The sequence below is a fragment of the Camelus dromedarius genome, chromosome X (genome assembly GCF_036321535.1).
Source record: "Camelus dromedarius isolate mCamDro1 chromosome X, mCamDro1.pat, whole genome shotgun sequence".
Taxonomy (NCBI): domain Eukaryota; kingdom Metazoa; phylum Chordata; class Mammalia; order Artiodactyla; family Camelidae; genus Camelus; species Camelus dromedarius.
In genome coordinates, this window is record NC_087472.1 from 86,024,305 (window position 1) to 86,041,249 (window position 16,945).

Consider the following 16,945-nt stretch of genomic DNA (forward strand, 5'->3'; position numbering starts at 1 on the left):
CTGATTCCTTGCTTTTTGTTGCTTGAACCTTATTGGCTAATAGCCCCATACTTGTAATTAACCCTATAAAACCTCATGTGCACGTCTTGGAGGTGCTCAGAGCTTCGGAGCAGAAGCCCCTCTGAGCCCGCCGGCGTAATACATCTGAGTACTCCAACCCTCCGAGTGGTGCTTGTTTCTTGACTGGCCTGTCATTTCCGTAACATTTCTGGAGGCCCCAGCGAGATACAACCAGGCCGGCCCCTTGAGCCGCTGCACTGGTGGCTCCAGACAACCGGGGGACGGGACTCCAGCAGCGAACGAGGTGGCGCCGCCCAACGGTATTCCGGGTTCTCCTTCGTGACGGCAACTCGGCCCCCCGGGTGGCTGGGCTACAACCAGAGCCAGACTCCGTGGAGGGATGGACAGACTCAGTAGGATCCCCCGGGAGGAATCAGGTCCTGTCCCATTGGACAGAAGAGAAGGCTGATCCCCTCCTACAGGCTCTCCGTCTGATGGTATTTCAGACAGGGAAATCAGGTCAGGAATCAGGTCCTGTCCCTGTGGACAGAAGAGGAGGCTGATCCCCTCCTACAGGAAACAGGATATTGGTATTGGTGGGAGGACTGTTGTTAACCTGTGTGTGTGTGTGTGTGTGTGTGTGTGTGTGTGTGTGTGTGTGTGTGTGTGTGTGTGTGTGTGTGTGTGTGTGTGTGTGTAAATGAGCGGCCTGTGAAGCATGCGATCAGTCTCGAGTTTGTAGCTCCACGGTATTCTGCTACGGAGTTCGAGTGAGTCCCAACCTGCGGTTCCCGTGGTGACCTCATACGGCTCAGGGTGGTATCGGTCCCTCAGGATCCTGATCGGAGTCAGCGGCTTATACTGACCCGCCAAAGCTAAGAGGCAACTTCGTCCCCGGGAGGGGAGTGGCCAGGCGGACGCAACAAAAACCCTCCCTTGTCTTGTCTGCGACACTGGCACAGGGTGGCTACACTGGGAGGGAAAAGGACATAGACAGCCAACGAGTCAACGCCTCTGTGCCCTCAGAGGCTAGGATGCTATTTCTTTGAGAAAGTCTCCTACCTGACTCTGTCACAGAACACCCGAGACTTATTGTTCCCCTACTGAACTGACCCAAGTAGTGCCCCTTCTGCCTAGCCTCAGACCCCCAGGACTCAAATTTAGAAGACGAATTCCTTCAGGACCGGGCTCACCTGGCCTCAGAGGTCCCTTTTCTAGTCCATTTGTTTTACCATCTGTCGTCAGTCCCACGCCCTTGATACGTTAGTTCAGGATATAGAGAGGATTTAATGAAGAAAGTCCCTGGAACTGCTTGAGGCCTTGAGCTCCAGAGACATCAGCTGTGACTGGAACCCAGACTCCCTGACCAAACTAGCCTTCAAACAACTCATAGACCCAGCAAGAGAGCAGTCTCTCTGGGAACTCCGGTGTTTTGAGGAGTGAAGAAGGAAAAGATATAAAGGCTACCTTCCCAGATATCTAGAGCAACAGATCTGTTATCCTTAAACATCTAAAAAGAATGCGAGGCTCTAAGTCAAAACCCACCACTCTAGACTGCATGATTAAGAATTTCAAAAAGGGGTTCTCAGGAGACTATGGAATTTGAATGATCCCCGGCAGGATCCGCACTTTGTGTGAGCTTGAATGGCCGGCCTTTGGAGTCGGGTGGCCCTCAGGAAAAACTCTGGACCTAGCAACAGTGCGAGCAGTCTATCAAATAATCACTGGAACCCCAGGCCACCCAGATGAATTCCCTTACATTAACTCCTGGCTAAATATCGCCCAGACTTTACCCCCATTGATTCAGTTTTGCTCAGATGGACCTGACAATTCAAAATATTAGCAGCTCAGCCGGTCCAGGCCAAAAAAACAGTCAAATACTTGAGATTTATCATCTCAGAGAGACACCGAGCCCTAGGACCAAAACAAAAACAAGTTATTTGCGCCATACCCAGACCGGAAACAAACAAAAAAAAAACTGTGAGAGTTCTTGGGCGCAGCTGGGTTTTGCCAGATCTGGATCCCTGGGTTTTCAAGACTAGCCAAGCCCCTCTACAAATCAACTGCTGGATCAGGAAAAGAAACCCTCAAATGGGAAACTAAACAAAAAAATGCCTTTAGGCAATTAAAGGAACTGCTCACCCAAGCCCCAGCACTAGGCTTACCAGATGTAACACGAGAGTTTAATCTGTTTGTACATGAAAGAGACCAAACCGCTCTTGGAGTCCTGACTCAGAATGTGGGGCCATGGCAGCTCCCTGTGGCCTATTTACCTAAAAGACTGGGCCCTGTAGCATCAGGATGGCCACCCTGTTTACGGGCCCTCGCTGCCACAGCCCTCCTGGTCAATGAGGCAGACAAACTCACACTGGGACAGACTTTAAATGTAAAAGTGCCCCATTCTGTGGCGGCCCTGATGAACGGCCCAGGTTACAAATGGATAACTAACACAAGGATGATCCACTACCAGGGGCTTCTATATGAAAATCCAAGAGTCCGTCTAGAGACTGTGCAAACCCTAAACCCAGCCACATATTTGCCTGAGGGGGAAGGGCAGCCTGACCACAACTGCAAAGAAATCATCGAAGAGATGTATGCAAGCAGGCCTGATCTAACCGACAAGCCCCTGCAAAACCCAGACCTGGAACTTTTCACAGACAGCATCAGTTACATGCAAGATGGACAGCGGCGAGCAGATTACGCTGTAACAACAACCCGAGAGGTAATAAAGGCACAGTCCCTTCCCCCAGGATGGTCTGCTCAGTGAGCAGAGATCTGGGCACTGGTCCAGGCACTAAGGGAAGGGAAAGGAAAACGAGTCAATATATACACCGATTCCAAATATGCACTTGCAACCTTGCATGTACATGGAGCCATCTATAAGGAGAGAGGACTTTTGACTGCTGGGGGAAAAGAAATCAAAAACAAAGAAAAAATTTTACAGTTACTGGAGGCAATATGGGATCCAAAGAAAGTGGCCGTTATTCACTGTAAGGGACACCAAAGAGGAAATGACCCTGTGAGTCAGGGGAACAGGCTAGCTGACCAAAAGGCAAGAGAAGCAGCCACCTGGGAACACTCAGTAATTAAAGTTATGGCAGCACCAGAGCTACCCACTGCCCCAGAATATAGCCACGACGAAAACAAGTGGGCACAGGCCGAACAAGGGGAGAAAGGAAAGGACGGATGGTGGATCATGACGGATGGGAGGGTTTTCATCCCAGAACGACTAGCTTATTGTCTAGTTCAACAATACGAAGACACACATATGGGAAAAACGGCTTTGGAGGCCCTCTTAAAGCAATATTTCCTGATTTCTCATCTCCCTACTCTGTGTGCATCAGTTTCCCAACGCTGCTTGCTCTGTGCACAAAACAATCCAAAACAGGGGCTAACTGGGCCAATGGGAATACAACGATGCAGATTGGCTCCCTTTGAAGATTTAAAAGTGGACTTTACTGAACTTGGGCCCAGTAAGGGATATAAGTACCTGCCGGTTTTCATCTGCACCTTCACAGGATGGGTAGAAGCCTACCCCACTGGGACAGAAAAAGCAAGGGATGTGACAAAGGCTCTCCTCAGGGATGTTATCCCTCAATTTGGAATACCTACCTCCATCGGGTCTGACAATGGACCCGCCTTTGTGGCAGAAATTGTACAGCAAGTGGCAAAGGCACTGAGCATCCGCTGGAACCTGCACACAGCATACCGGCCTCAAAGCTCAGGGAAGGTAGAACAAATGAACAGAACTCTAAAACAAATGATAGCTAAAATCAGCCAAGAAACCCAGCTCCCCTGGGTGGACATTCTACCCCTGGCTCTGTTGTGAATAAGATGCACCCCAAGATTTAATATTGGGTACTCTCCGTTTGAAATCCTCTATGGGCGACTGCCACCTTTAGTCAGGATGGGAAATCCCACCCCATAATAGGAAATTTAGGGCTCCACCAACAACTGTTGGGACTAGGACAAGTACTACGAGAAGTTTGGGGTTGGGTAATAGAACCCCCATTTTGTTAGGGGTCCAAGTGCATCCCCATAAACCAGGTGACCAAGTATGGGTAAAGGACTGGAAAAAGGAACCTCTCAAACCAACATGGAAGGGACCAGATTTAGTGGTATTAACTACTCTTACAGCTGTTAAAGTTGCAGGAATCATCCCTTGGATCCACCACTCCAGGGTCAAGAGAGCAACTGCCCCTCAGACGGAGGGTCCCTGGAAAATTGAGTGTCCCAAGAGACCCGCTCAAGATCAAGAGGGACCAGAAAAGGATCGACGAGCCCTGCTCTAGCCACATCCGGAGGCTGGCTAGTCAACGCACTGCCGAAGCTTGAGGAAAGCTCAATGCAGCTGTTAAATGTATTTCTTTTGTGCTCCCTTGCCTCTTTCCTTGTTTGCTATACCAGTCTGCGTACTAACAGTGGGGCTAGCTAGCGCCACCCCACCTGACTGGAACATAGGCCATAGAATCCTGGTAGCTATTTTAACCTTGTTATAATTAGTGCCATCACCGCAACATCATGTCTAAGATAATCATAAGGCTGATGTTACTGACGCTAATGCCTTCACTCTCCTTGTCTGTACAATACACCTGCATGAAACCGGGTGACAGGTCGTCCATGTACCGGCCTGTATTTTCAGCTTACAGGTAAATTCAGCCACGATCTCCAACAAATAACAAAAAACCCTGGAAACGCTGCAAAATCAGATTGACTCTCTAGCCGAGGTGGTCTTACAAAACAGGAGGGGTCTGGACTTACTCACAGCCAAAAGGGGGGACTATGCCTCTTCCTAAACAAAGAGTGCTGTTTTTATGCCAATCAATCAGGGATTGTCAGAAAAATGGTTCAAGAGTTACAAGACCGAGTGGAAAAGAAAAAACATATTTTAGATAAGAGCCCATGGACAGGCCCCTGGGGCTGGACCTCCTGGCTGGCACCGTTCATAGGTCCCTTACTCCTGATTTTTGCAGTTCTGCTATTTGGGCCCTGTGTCCTAAACTTCCTGACCCGCTTTGTCAGTGAGTGGTTAGAGTCTATAAAACTTCAGATGTTAGCCTCCAATTATGAGCCCCTGCAACAGGTAAATGATGATGCTTACTCCAACAAGGGTTGTGAAAGCATCAAGAGGGGGGAATGTGAAGGAAAAGCCCAGCTGGGCTAACAAGCTAAGTCACAAATCTAAGTGTGATAAGTGTCCGTTTACTGATCTAAGTTCTGCTGGGCTAACTCATAAATCTGAAGTTTAGTGTCAGTTTACTGGGCTAATAAGCTAACTCGTAAATCCAAGCTCAACAAGTGTCAGTAACGTGATCTGTTCCAAATTGATAAGCTCCAGTGTACTGATTCCTTGCTTTTTGTTGTTTGAACCTTATTGGCTAATAGCCCCATACTTGTAATTAACCCTATAAAACCTCATGTGCACGTCTTGGAGGTGCTCAGAGCTTCGGAGCAGAAGCCCCTCTGAGCCCGCCGGCGTAATAAATCTGAGTACTCCAACCCTCCGAGTGGTGCTTGTTTCTTGGCTGGCCTGTCATTTCCGTAACATTTCCCCTAGGGTGAAATATTGATTACCCTCATTGAAAGAGGATGACATATCACAAACTTATGAATAAATGTCACCTATAAATTAGACCAGCAGAATGCAAATCGAGAACAACCCAGCGTGGGGCAGGGCAGGAGGGAAGGGGGTTGGCCAGCACATGAGAGTGATGCACAACTTAACCCCTCCCTCATCCCAGCCAGGGTCAGGGGCCTGACAGCCCTCTGGGGGAAAAGGTTTGTTCAGTCTCAAACTATAGCCCTTTGTGATTTTTTAAAGTTTACTTAAACTCACTTCCTAGTGGCAAGAGGAGACTGCTCTGTGCAGTTGGGTAGGAGAAACTTGGCCTTGCTGAAGGTTAGAACTGTGCCGAGAAAGGGGGTGGGGTGTTACCGTGCTGCTACAGAATCATAACAGCTATTTCCTGCTGTGTCTGCGCCGCTTGCTTCTCCCACTATGTGAAGCTGGGAGAGGCCTCAAGGAATTACATGACCCAGTGTCCTGGTTGCACCCCATGTTATTGAACACATGGCTGAGGTCACTAGGGGTAGTGCTGAGAGTCAGATCTGACTTGAATCCAGTTTCCACAGCATCTTGGGCAAGTAGTTTATATCCTGGACTTCAGTTTCCTCGTGTGGGAGATGATAAGACCAATCCTACCTCACAGCCTTGCGAGGATTAGCGAGAATGCAGGAAATCACCCAGTCTGGGGAGGACTCATCACATCTTTCACTTACTGTCTGGTGACAGAGCTGGGACTGGCTCCCTGATCACCTTTATTAACCGCTGCTCACTGTGGCCAGGCTCCCGAACCCCGGGCTTCTCGGAAAGCACTGCAGGAACTCTGCCCAAAGGCGTCCCGGGCCTGTATCTGGGGGCTGAAGCCATCTTCCATCCCCACAGATGTCTCTAACAGGTTGTTCCAGGCCTTTCTGAGCCCACTTTGGTTGCTCCTTTCTCTCTGTGCCCGTTTCCAAAGGTGAAGAATTCCTCAGGGGAGGATGTGCTCGGTGCCTGGAGTGCTGGATGGTGTAGGGGACACAAACAGATCTGGGACTCACTCACTTCTATGGGCCTCACAGTCCACAAGGGCAGACTGAAGGGTACAATCCCTGGACCATCTCCTTAGCTCTGCCACCACTTCTGGAACAGCATCCTCCTCTTCTGGGGAGCTGCCCCACACAGACACATCCTCGGATTATGTGGTCCCAGGGGGAGCCCCCGTTCCTACAGGACCCACACCTCCCTCACCACAGCTGACCTGACCCGCCCCTGGCGCCTCCTGTTGTTGGCTTAAAGTCAGGCACCTGAGGACCAGGTGGAGTTTGTTCCCTAGCATTGAGGGAAACAGAGAACCTTATTTCTTGTGCTTCATGTGTTCTTGAGCGATTTCTCATTCCACTCTCCATGAGGGAAAATGGGAGCAGGACGGAAATATATTATTGATGACTTTAGCACAAGAAATAGAGCATGATGATTCAGCTCTGTCTAGACTTTTTAACTTTGGGATCTGCATTTCCACCAAGAGGAAATGCTGTAAGCTTACAGTGGCTTACACCCATGGGTATCACCCAGAGTCATCCAGAACTTGATTTGACTGGGTAATTAGTCAGGGTGAAACCAAGGAGAACCCTGCAGGGTCCTCCCAGGTACAAAAGCCCCTCTGTGTCCTCTGTCTCTTGTTTGCAGAGAAACTGGTCTCCCAGGCTTCCCCTGAGTCACAAAAGGCTGACTCAAGACTTGATAATTGAAAGGATGTGAACATGTGGTGATAAGGATGGCAGTCAGGCCTGGAGGGCTGATGACAGTTTGAACAGGGAATCAGCCATGCAGCAGCCACAGAATCTTTAGTTCCTCCCTCAAGGACAGCGGTAACAGTGTCTGATGCACTTTCCTGAGTTGTTGTGCAGATACTAAAACAGTGACGAGAGAGAAAAAGCTAACCCCAGACTACAGCCATGACATAAGCTGCTCATCATGCACAATTCCAAGAACTGGCCTCACGGAAATGGAGCAAATCAACCTCGGAGTTGAAGATTCACTTACTTAAAACAATCAAGATGATGCTGATCAGACAACAGCATAACCAGTTTTATGGTCATAGGAGCTAATTGTGCTGTGCTGTACCTACCCCCACACACCTTTAAAAGCTCTTGCCCTTAATCGGCAACGGGGAGTTGGTTCCTTGTGACATGACTCCACCTTCTTCCAGGACTTCCCCAATAAAGCTATCTTTCCTTTTACCCAATACTTGTCTCTCAGTATTGGATTCTTGAGCAATGACCAGCCAAACCTGATGACAAGAGTAGGCTAACTGCTGTAACAAATATTTTGAGTCCTTCTGACTTAACATAGTAAAATTTTATTTTTTGATCTTACCAAGATCCAGTGCATATTGGTGGTGCAGGTGATAGGAGGATAATCTCTCTATGTCATTCAAAGGCTCAGCAAGGGAACCCATATTAGAGCACGTCTGAGATAACTGCAGACCTGCTCAGCAGAAGAGAAACAGAACAGGACACAATCTACCTAGAAGAGGTATACAGAAGTCTTCCAATGTAAGAAAATGCCAAGATTTTGGTCTTTACTATGGTCCATGTCTTACCTGCAAGCTTCAAATCGTGTGTCCTAAAGAGAGAAGACCATTCCCTAATGGGCACACTCTGCCCTCCCATTTGGAGGAGAAGGCTATTAGTGAAATGGACATCACAACTGTAGATCAGATCCATTCTAAGTACCTAGGCCAATCAAATGAGTCCTTTATTCTCAAATATGAATGAACAAATGTTGGCCAGATATTTAGTAAAGTGAAAGAAGATCATAATGAACAAACAGAACTATTTCTGGAGGATTATATATATATATACACACACACACACATACATATATATATGTATGTGTGTATATATATATAAATATATAAATAAAATACAGGAAACAGAAAAGAACTTTACCAAAAAATCCATATTCACATTCTCGGAATTTTAAGGAAGACAGTGGGTTTACAAAATGAGAACAGGGTGCTAAAAAGGGAGCTACTTGTGAACTAAAGTCCTCAGAAAATATAGCAAAATAAAAAACTTAATGCCTGATGCTCAGGTCAAAGTCGTCCTTCCTCACTCAGGCTGTGATGTAACTGTGCTTCTGCCTGGCCCCTTTAACCCCACCCCACCCCCGACCTCTTCCGGGTAACGGACCCTCTGGCCCCGCCCCCTCGGCCCCTCTTAGCGGCCATCATTTCCGGCCCATCCCAGAGCTCACACCCAGCCACCTGCCTGCCGGCCTGAAGCCCGCGGCCTTCAGCCGCCCTCATCGGCCACCCTGGGGACGCTCCGAAGCGGCCGCCGCCGTCTTCACCCCCGCCGCTGCCCACTTCGCAGCTCCCGCTTCGGCGCCCCCTTCATCCTGGCCTTGGTGCCCCTGCCGCCAGCCATGATGCCCGCGGGGCCCTCACAGGTACGCCAGAACTACCACCCGGAATGCGAGGCCGCTGTCAACTGTCAGATCACCCTGGAGCTCCACGCCTCCTACGTGTGCCTGGCCATGGCCTTCTACTTCGACCGCGACGACGTGGCCTTGAAGCACTTCGCCCGCTTCTTCCTGCGGCGCTCGCGGCAGCTGGGGGAGTGGGCCGAGAGCCTGATGCGCCTGCAGAACCAGCGCGGGGGCCGCCTCTGCTTCCACGACATCAGGAAGCCAGACCGCGACGCCTGGGAGAGCGGCCTCCAGGCCATGCAGTGTGCCTTGCGCCTAGAGAAGAGCGTCAACCAAAGCCTGCTCGACCTGCACCAGCTGGCCAGCGAGAAGAGCGACGCCCACCTGTGCCACTTCCTGCAGAGCCACTGCCTGAACCATCAGGTCGAGTTCATCAAAGAGCTGGGGGACCACATCACCACCCTGCACAAGATGGGGACCCCGGAAGTCGGCATGGCGGAGTACCTCTTCGACAAGCTCACCCTGGGCGACAGTGACAAGAAGAACTGAGCCTGGACTGCACTTCCCCGTGGTCACGGGGTGACTTCCCGAGGTCACCCTGCCTGGCATGCATAGCGCAATAGTGCCCTTGCAAAAAAAAAGTTCACTTAAAAATTTTATTTATGTTTTGTTGTTTCCAGTTTTGCCATTTCTTCCAGTAAAGTTATTGATGCCTATATAAATAAAGGTCTCTGATTAATTTGTGTGTGCAAAACCCTAACCTGGGATTGGGCAGGGGTTAAAATAAAGGGGTCTTCACTGTATTTGAAATGTGGACCATTAATTCTGGGTAGCAGCTGGGGGCCTTGGAAGCCGGCATGGCAGAGTACCTCTTCGACAAACTCACCATGGGTGACAGTGATAATGTAATTGAGTGTAGGGCTGGCTTCCTGATAGACACAGGTGTGACTTCCTGTGGTCACCAATGCTAGGCATGCATGTTGCCCTTATGAAACATCCACGTGATTTTTTTTTTTTACTTCAACTATATCATCTTACAATAAAGCAACACGGTACCCCTCAAAATGTATCTCAATAGAAGAGCTGAGAAATATAAGATCTTAGATGAAGGTCAATTTGTGATACTGAATTTAAAGTAGAATAAATCCCTCTGACTGTTGAGTCAGTGATTCTGGCTGCTTTGAAGAATGGGGGTGGGGGTGGGGGGGAGAGTTAAAGCCAGGAGACCAGTTAGGAGACACTGTAGCCGGTCCAGGTAAGAGACAATGGTGGTTGAACTGGAGTAGAGGCCGAAGAAATAGAGATGTAGACAAATTGCAGATGGATTTGGATCAACAAGATGTCTTTGTGGACCAGAGGTGAGGAATGAGATATAAAGAAAATAATCTAAATTAATCTAACCTGGGTTGATGGCAGTGCTATTTATTAATTTGGGGACTTCTGTCAGGGCACAACTGAAATGGAAGGGTGGGGAAGGCATGTCATGTAAAATCTGAGATGCCTATTAGACATCCAAGTGGAACTGTTCTGCAGGTAGTCAGAAAAATGAATCTGGAGCTCAGGTTTAGAAACATATATATGGGTGACATTAGCCTATATAGATGATGTTGAGGTCATGGGACTGGATGAGGCCACTGGAAAGAGAGTAGGGAGAGAGTATGGCACAGCCAGGGCAGATCACAGTGGAGCATGGGATGAGGCGTTAAAACACTTAGAGGAAATGTCCATCAACAGGTGACTGGATAAAGAAGATGTGTTATATTTATACAATGGACTACTACTCAGACATAAAAACCGACAACATAACACCATTTGCAGCAACATGGATGCTCCTGGAGAATGTCATTTTAAGTGAAGTAAGCCAGAAAGAAAGAAAAATACCATATGAGATCGCTCATATGTGGAATCTAAAACAAAAAATCAAACAAAGAAAGCATAAATACAAAACAGAAACAGACTCATAGACATACAATACAAACTTGTGGTTGCCAAGGGGGCGGAGGGTGGAAAGGGATAGACGGGATTTCAAAATGTAGAATAGATAAACAAGATTATACTGTATAGCACAGGGAAATATACACAAAATCTTATGGTAGCTCACAGAGAAAAAAATGTGACAATGAATATATGTTCATGTATAACTGAAAAATTGTGCTCTACACTGGAATTTGACACAACATTGTAAAATGATTATAAATCAATAAAAAGTGTTTAAAAAAAAAAAAAACAACACTTAGAGGGCTGCTGGCCCTACCTGGACCATTACCTCATTCCACACTGTGACCAGCTGTGTCCATACCCAGTGGCCCCACATCAGCCTGTTCTGACCTAAGTGTGGCCTCTTGGTTTCTCCTTTCAGGATGTGGAGAAGATTTTTCTCTTAGTTTCATGGCTATGTAGAAAGATTTCCCAGTTTAAAAAAAAATTCTTTAAGGAAATGATAAATTTGGGCTTTTATTTTTTTCTGTTCACGTTTACAAATTTAGCTTCTCAGTCAGCTCTATTTGACCAGATGAACTCTGTACTCACATAAACCCTAAGGTGTTGTTGCCTAAGAAAAATACTCCAAACATGTTTCTTCTGTGCCAGGTGTGTTAACAAAGATAAAAGTTAAAATTTACAGATTCTGCATGCTTTATCAAGAACACATGGTTAGTTTGAGTTTCTTTAAAGTTTTTATATTGCTTTGAACATTTACTAAAATATGAACAAGCTCAGCCACACAGTAATTAACTTTCCCATTTTACCATGACTGTAAGCGAATATTTTCTTAAAAGTGAGGATTAAGTCCCTTTAAGTTTCCAGGAAACGCACTTACCCCTTTGCTCTTCTTAGTCAAATGTGGATCTTTTCACTGTTTCTTTTTCTGTTGGCTTTGAGGACCTCTCCTTTCTCTAATAATGTCTCAGATCATATATATGTCAATAAACTGTTCTCCTCTAGATATGAGGAAGTATTACAGAACCAAACTTGGGTCTGCCTGCCTGTGCACAGTAAAACCAATCTACTGACACAGGGAAAATGCAGTGTTTATTGTAGGCGCCAAGCAAAGAGTGAAGGCAGCTAGTGCTCAAAAGGCCTGAACTTTCTGATGGCTTTCACTGAAAGGTTTTGAAAGACAGGGTGAGGGAGGGGGATTGTGGGAAGCGTGATCAACTTGTAAACATTCTTCTGATTGGTTGCTGGTGAGGTAATTGGAAGCCAACCCCATCAACCTTTTGGTTCCACCTGGTCTAGGGTCTCCGTGCTTGTGGGCAGGCAGCATGCAGTTAACTTCTTCCACCTGGCTAGGGTTTCAGTATCCGCAAAACAGTTCAAAGGACATGGCTCAGAATATTATCCATAGCCCTTGAGGAAGAACTAAAGGTCCTTTGTTTAATGGCTAACCTATCATTATTTTGTCTTGCCTTACTGTTTTCCTTTCTTTCTGCATTTTCTCACTTCTCTGATTAGGTTTATTCTTTGGAACTTGGAGAAGGCCTGGGAGGCTAAGCTTTTCTATGGACAAGAGGGAGGTGGAGGACACGAGGGTATCTGTCCCACAAAGGCCCCACAAGGTCCCGCTCAGTTACAGAAGCACACACGGGGAGCAGCTGTTTGTGTCTGACTATAAATGGACCGAGGATAAATTGACTCTCCTGTTTCAGACAAGCACTTAGGTGTAGCAGATTCTTCACCACAGATTACCTGGGTTCAAGTCCCCATTTAGCCACTAACTAAACTGGCTGAACTTGGGCACATTACTTAACTTCTCTGTGCCTGATTCCTCACATGTAAAGTAAGGATAATAAAATTGTTAATACCATTTGGTTGCTTAGAAGATGAGACAAGTTCATTTTTTTAAATGCTTAGAACAGTGGCTGGTGCATAATAAATGCCTTATGTGTAAGCCATAAGGTATTTATCATCAGCATCTTCATCATTCACTCACTTCTAAGTTCCTCTGTGGTGTTTATACTTTGGAGAAAGATTTTTTTATCTTTACTTTGCTACTGGGGAATCTCTCTTGCTTCAATCAACCTTGTCACTCTCCTAATTGAAAAGGAAAAATCCTTTGTAGCTGTTTGGTTGTCAGGTCCTGACACCTGACAGATGCTGTCAGGTTCGAGAGAGCAGATTGATGTTTTCACTGCTGCAAACTCAGGGCCAAGACTAAAGGCAAGTTTTCTTGTGACCGTGTTCCCTGGCAATCCCTCTGCCCCATTCTGTTTCAACTAGCTTTTCCTTTAAATCGCCCTGGACAAAGCTTTTTGCTTATTCTTCCCAAACCCTGGTTGCCTGAGCCTGCCCTTTCCATCCTGGACCACATTCTACTCCTCAGAGGTGGGGAAGAATGAAAGGATGAGTGCTAATCCTGATCCCACCATCCTCTGGATGTTTGGACTTGAAAAGCAGAGGGATAAGTCAGGGCATGGGGAATGGGAAGAGAAGACCACCTTAGGGCTATGGATAAAATAATTGAACTTGATAAATCATCACACACTTTCCCATAGAGGTTGGCAAGCTTTGCTGTACATTAGAATCACCTGCAGAGCTTTAGAAACTAGCTGCCCAGACACCTCTCAGACCAATTGCATCAGTCTCTGGGGCAGGACCTACGCATCCCAGGCAACTAAAACCAGCACGAGAATCTTCCTAACTTCCTTGCTGGTGCGAATTAGCAGCATCGGCCTCACCTGAGAGCTTGTTAGACACTCAATAGTCTTAAGCCTGACCCCAGACATACTGAATCAGAATCTACATTTTAACAAGATCCCAGGTGATTAATATGCACACTGAATTTTGAAAAACATTCCTTAGCATCCTAATTGTCAAACATGATTGCACCTTGGAATCACCTGGGGCACTGGAAAATAATGCTGATGCCTGAGTTCAAACTCAGGCATACCTTCATGTTAATACTGAACAAAACATAATGAAAACTCACTGTATCTTCAGCAGCAATTATTGAATTGTCAAATATCCCAAAGATCTTGGAAATCCCTTATTTCATCTGATGTTGCACACAGACATATCGCCAGGTATATACACACACACACACACACTTTAACCCGTTTTATCAGAACTTCCCCACTTTGCTTTCTACAAACTGATGCACTCACACCTCTTCCACCCTTCTTTTCATCAGGTAAGTTTTTCAAGGTGGCAAATGAGATCCCTCTGCGATAGGCAAGCCTGCCCTCAGCACATTGGGAAAAACTATTAGAAGCTTGACCAAATGGGCTACACTCTTGAAACTGCTGGGACAGATTCCTTGGCAACTGGGTAGCACATGTGACTTTCAAGCTACAGTTCATGACAATCACCTCTAACGTAAAGCTTTTCAGTGTTCATTAAGTGTTAGAGCAAGCAGATAGCTAGATATGAGCAGGGAAAGGCAGGCACGGGCCAAATGAGAGGAAACCACACATCTTACAAACAACAGGAGTCCTAGGGCAGACAGAGGTAAGCAAGAACCTCCAGAGAGATAAGAAACCATACATTTTGGAGTGACAAGTGTCCTGGAAGTAGACAAAGAAAGGTGGGACAAGGCAGGAATTTCCAGTGTCCGAATAAAACGTTTTGCTCATTATGCCCTCATTTCAATCAAATTAGCCTTGCAGATTAGAAGTACCCATCGTGCACCGATGCCATAACACTTCTGATCCAGACTAAATAAGGACAAAAACCCCTCCTGCCTTCAGGAAGGTGGAGTTGGGATGAAAATCAGGGAATACAACCCCAAACCCTTCCCTCCCCAGTGAATATTCTGCCAATTCATGTTTGCACCCCATATAACCAGCTTGCAAAAGAAACTCAGCATAGCACTCACCTGATTCAGCCGGGTCTTCCGTTGAGAGCGTCCTATTACTTAGTAAATCCTCACTTTACTTTCTTAACCTCCATGTCTCGTCTCTGAAATTCTTCAGTAACATAAGTAAACCCTCAAATCCAAGCTGGTCATCTTTAATACTCAGGTCCATTCGCCTCAATGGCTTCTCCAGGGAGTTCTTACAGCCAAGTTGTGGATGGCCACTGCTGCATTTGTTCCAGAAACAAAACTAGGAAAGGGGATTGGTTCCTAACTCCTAAGGTTCTTGCTTCCTCTCCTAGACCTCTTGAGACTGAGGGGAGTGAGAGAAGGCAACTTTCTAGATTTGCAATCCGTAGACTGTTCTCAGCTCCCGAGATTGAAACCTAGGATACAGACTATGCCTTTGCTTAGAGGTTTCTCTCTCTCTCCCCCAACTGTCTGTCTCTCCCCCTCTTCCCTCTCCCTGTCTCCGTCTCTCCCTCTCCCCTTCCCTCTCCCTGTCTCCGTCTCTCCCTCTCCCCTTCCCTCTCCCTGTCTCCGTCTCTCCCTCTCCCCTTCCCCCTCCCTGTCTCTGTCTCTCCCTCTCCCCTTCCATCTCCCTCTGTCTCCGTCTCCCCCCTCCTCCTCTCCCTTCTCCCTTGTCTCCTTCCCTCTCCCTGTCTCCCCCCTCTCCCCTCTCTCCTTCCCTCTCCCCTTCCCTCTCCCTGTCTCCCCCCTCTCCTTCTCCTTTCTCTCCTTCCCTCTCCATCTGTCTCCCCCTCTCCCTGTCTCTGTATCTCTCTCCCCTTCCCTCTCCCTGTCTCCATCTCTCCCTCTCCTCTTCCCTCTCCCTACCCCCTCCCCCTTCTCCCCTTTTCTCTCCCTGTCTCCCCCTCCCCCTTCTCCCCTCCTGTCTCCGTCTCTCCCTCTCCCCTTCCCTCCCCCTCTGTCTCATCTCCCTCCTCCCCCTCTCTCTCTGCCTCCCCCCCCTTGTCTCCCCTTCTCCCTCAGTTCTCTCTCTCCCCCTCTCTCCTTCCCTCTCTCTCTTCAAACGTCCATCCTCAGAGAGGCTAACTCAAAACTAGCCCGAAGCTGGAGAGCAGTTGAGTGGCAAGCTTCTAGTGCACCCAGGTGCTTCCTACAAAGGAACAAAGTGTGCTCTGAGCCACAGATTGGCAAACCCTGGTATCTCCTTTCATCTCCTTTGAACGCAAGGGTTTCCCAGGTGCAGCCAATATTTCTGCATCACACAGACCTCGAGTTTCTGATAATACTGCTGGTTAACGTGGAGCCCAATCCATGAAGGCTGGGAATAGGCGGCAGGCATTTGCTAAAGGCAGTTGTTCTAGGCGCTTCCATGGATTTCTTGGCCCCAAAGTAAACTATTTTGAACACTCCAATGGAGACAGTCATCAGCCAACCACAGAGCTCCAACTTCACTAAGGGCTTGCCTTTCTTCAGAGGATAGATTCCCAGATGGAGAACTGGGCTGTCCTACCATCAGCTCTGCCTTGCACTGCGGTTATCAACTTTCCTCAGATCCAGGGGAGGCAGGTACAAGTAGTGGCCTCAATATTTGACCTTGACTAGTTTTTCCAAGTTATTTTGCAGAATAGGGATTTTCAGAAGAGATATAAAATTATGATTCAGAGGGAAGATCTTCAGAAAAAAACCTGTCTTGCCTGAGTCAGAGCCTAATGATCTTTACTTACTACATCTTGTTTCTCCTTCGGTGCTGCCTTCTGTTCCCCCATCGTATGAAGGGGGGAATCCCTGTGAGCAATGTCAAAGCTTCCACCACCACTCCTCCTAGGGCCACAGGTCCAGCCCCAGCCTTGTACCCTTCCTTACTAGAGAGTCAAAAGGGATTGGTGTCCCCTCCTGGCACCCACTAGGGTATTCAATTCAGCCCAGGGTGTCCTCTGCCTCAGGCAGGGCAATATCTACTGAAACAAGTTCTCACAGGTCTAGATGACCAAGGTTAACCCAGGGCATCTGTGTATGGGCACTCCCCCTTTTTTACTTCTGATCTATCTAATTGGAAAAAAAAAGACACATTTAAAGCACAGCTTTCTATACATGCCTGAATGCCCTATTCCCTTGTTGGGGTGAGATCTAACAGAATTAAATGCCCAGTGACTTTCTTACCAGAAGTAAACACTAAAGTACTCCCAGATGAAGCTGCAATACAACTG

At 47.4% G+C, this 16,945-nt stretch overlaps 1 protein-coding gene across 1 annotated transcript; it reads left to right on the forward strand.

Annotated features, from left to right (window-relative positions):
- The first annotated feature begins 8,965 nt into the window (after positions 1–8,965).
- LOC116150946 (ferritin heavy chain-like) lies at positions 8,966–9,526 on the forward strand. The gene has a single exon (XM_064482924.1). It carries the CDS (start codon positions 8,975–8,977, stop codon positions 9,524–9,526), a length of 552 nt encoding a protein of 183 aa, XP_064338994.1. The 5' UTR covers positions 8,966–8,974.
- The last annotated feature ends 7,419 nt before the right edge of the window (positions 9,527–16,945 follow it).

What these genes read in the sequence shown, in the direction of transcription:
- LOC116150946 (XM_064482924.1), top strand. Translation starts at nt 8,975, where the DNA reads ATGATGCCCGCGGGGCCCTCACAGGTACGCCAGAACTACCACCCGGAA.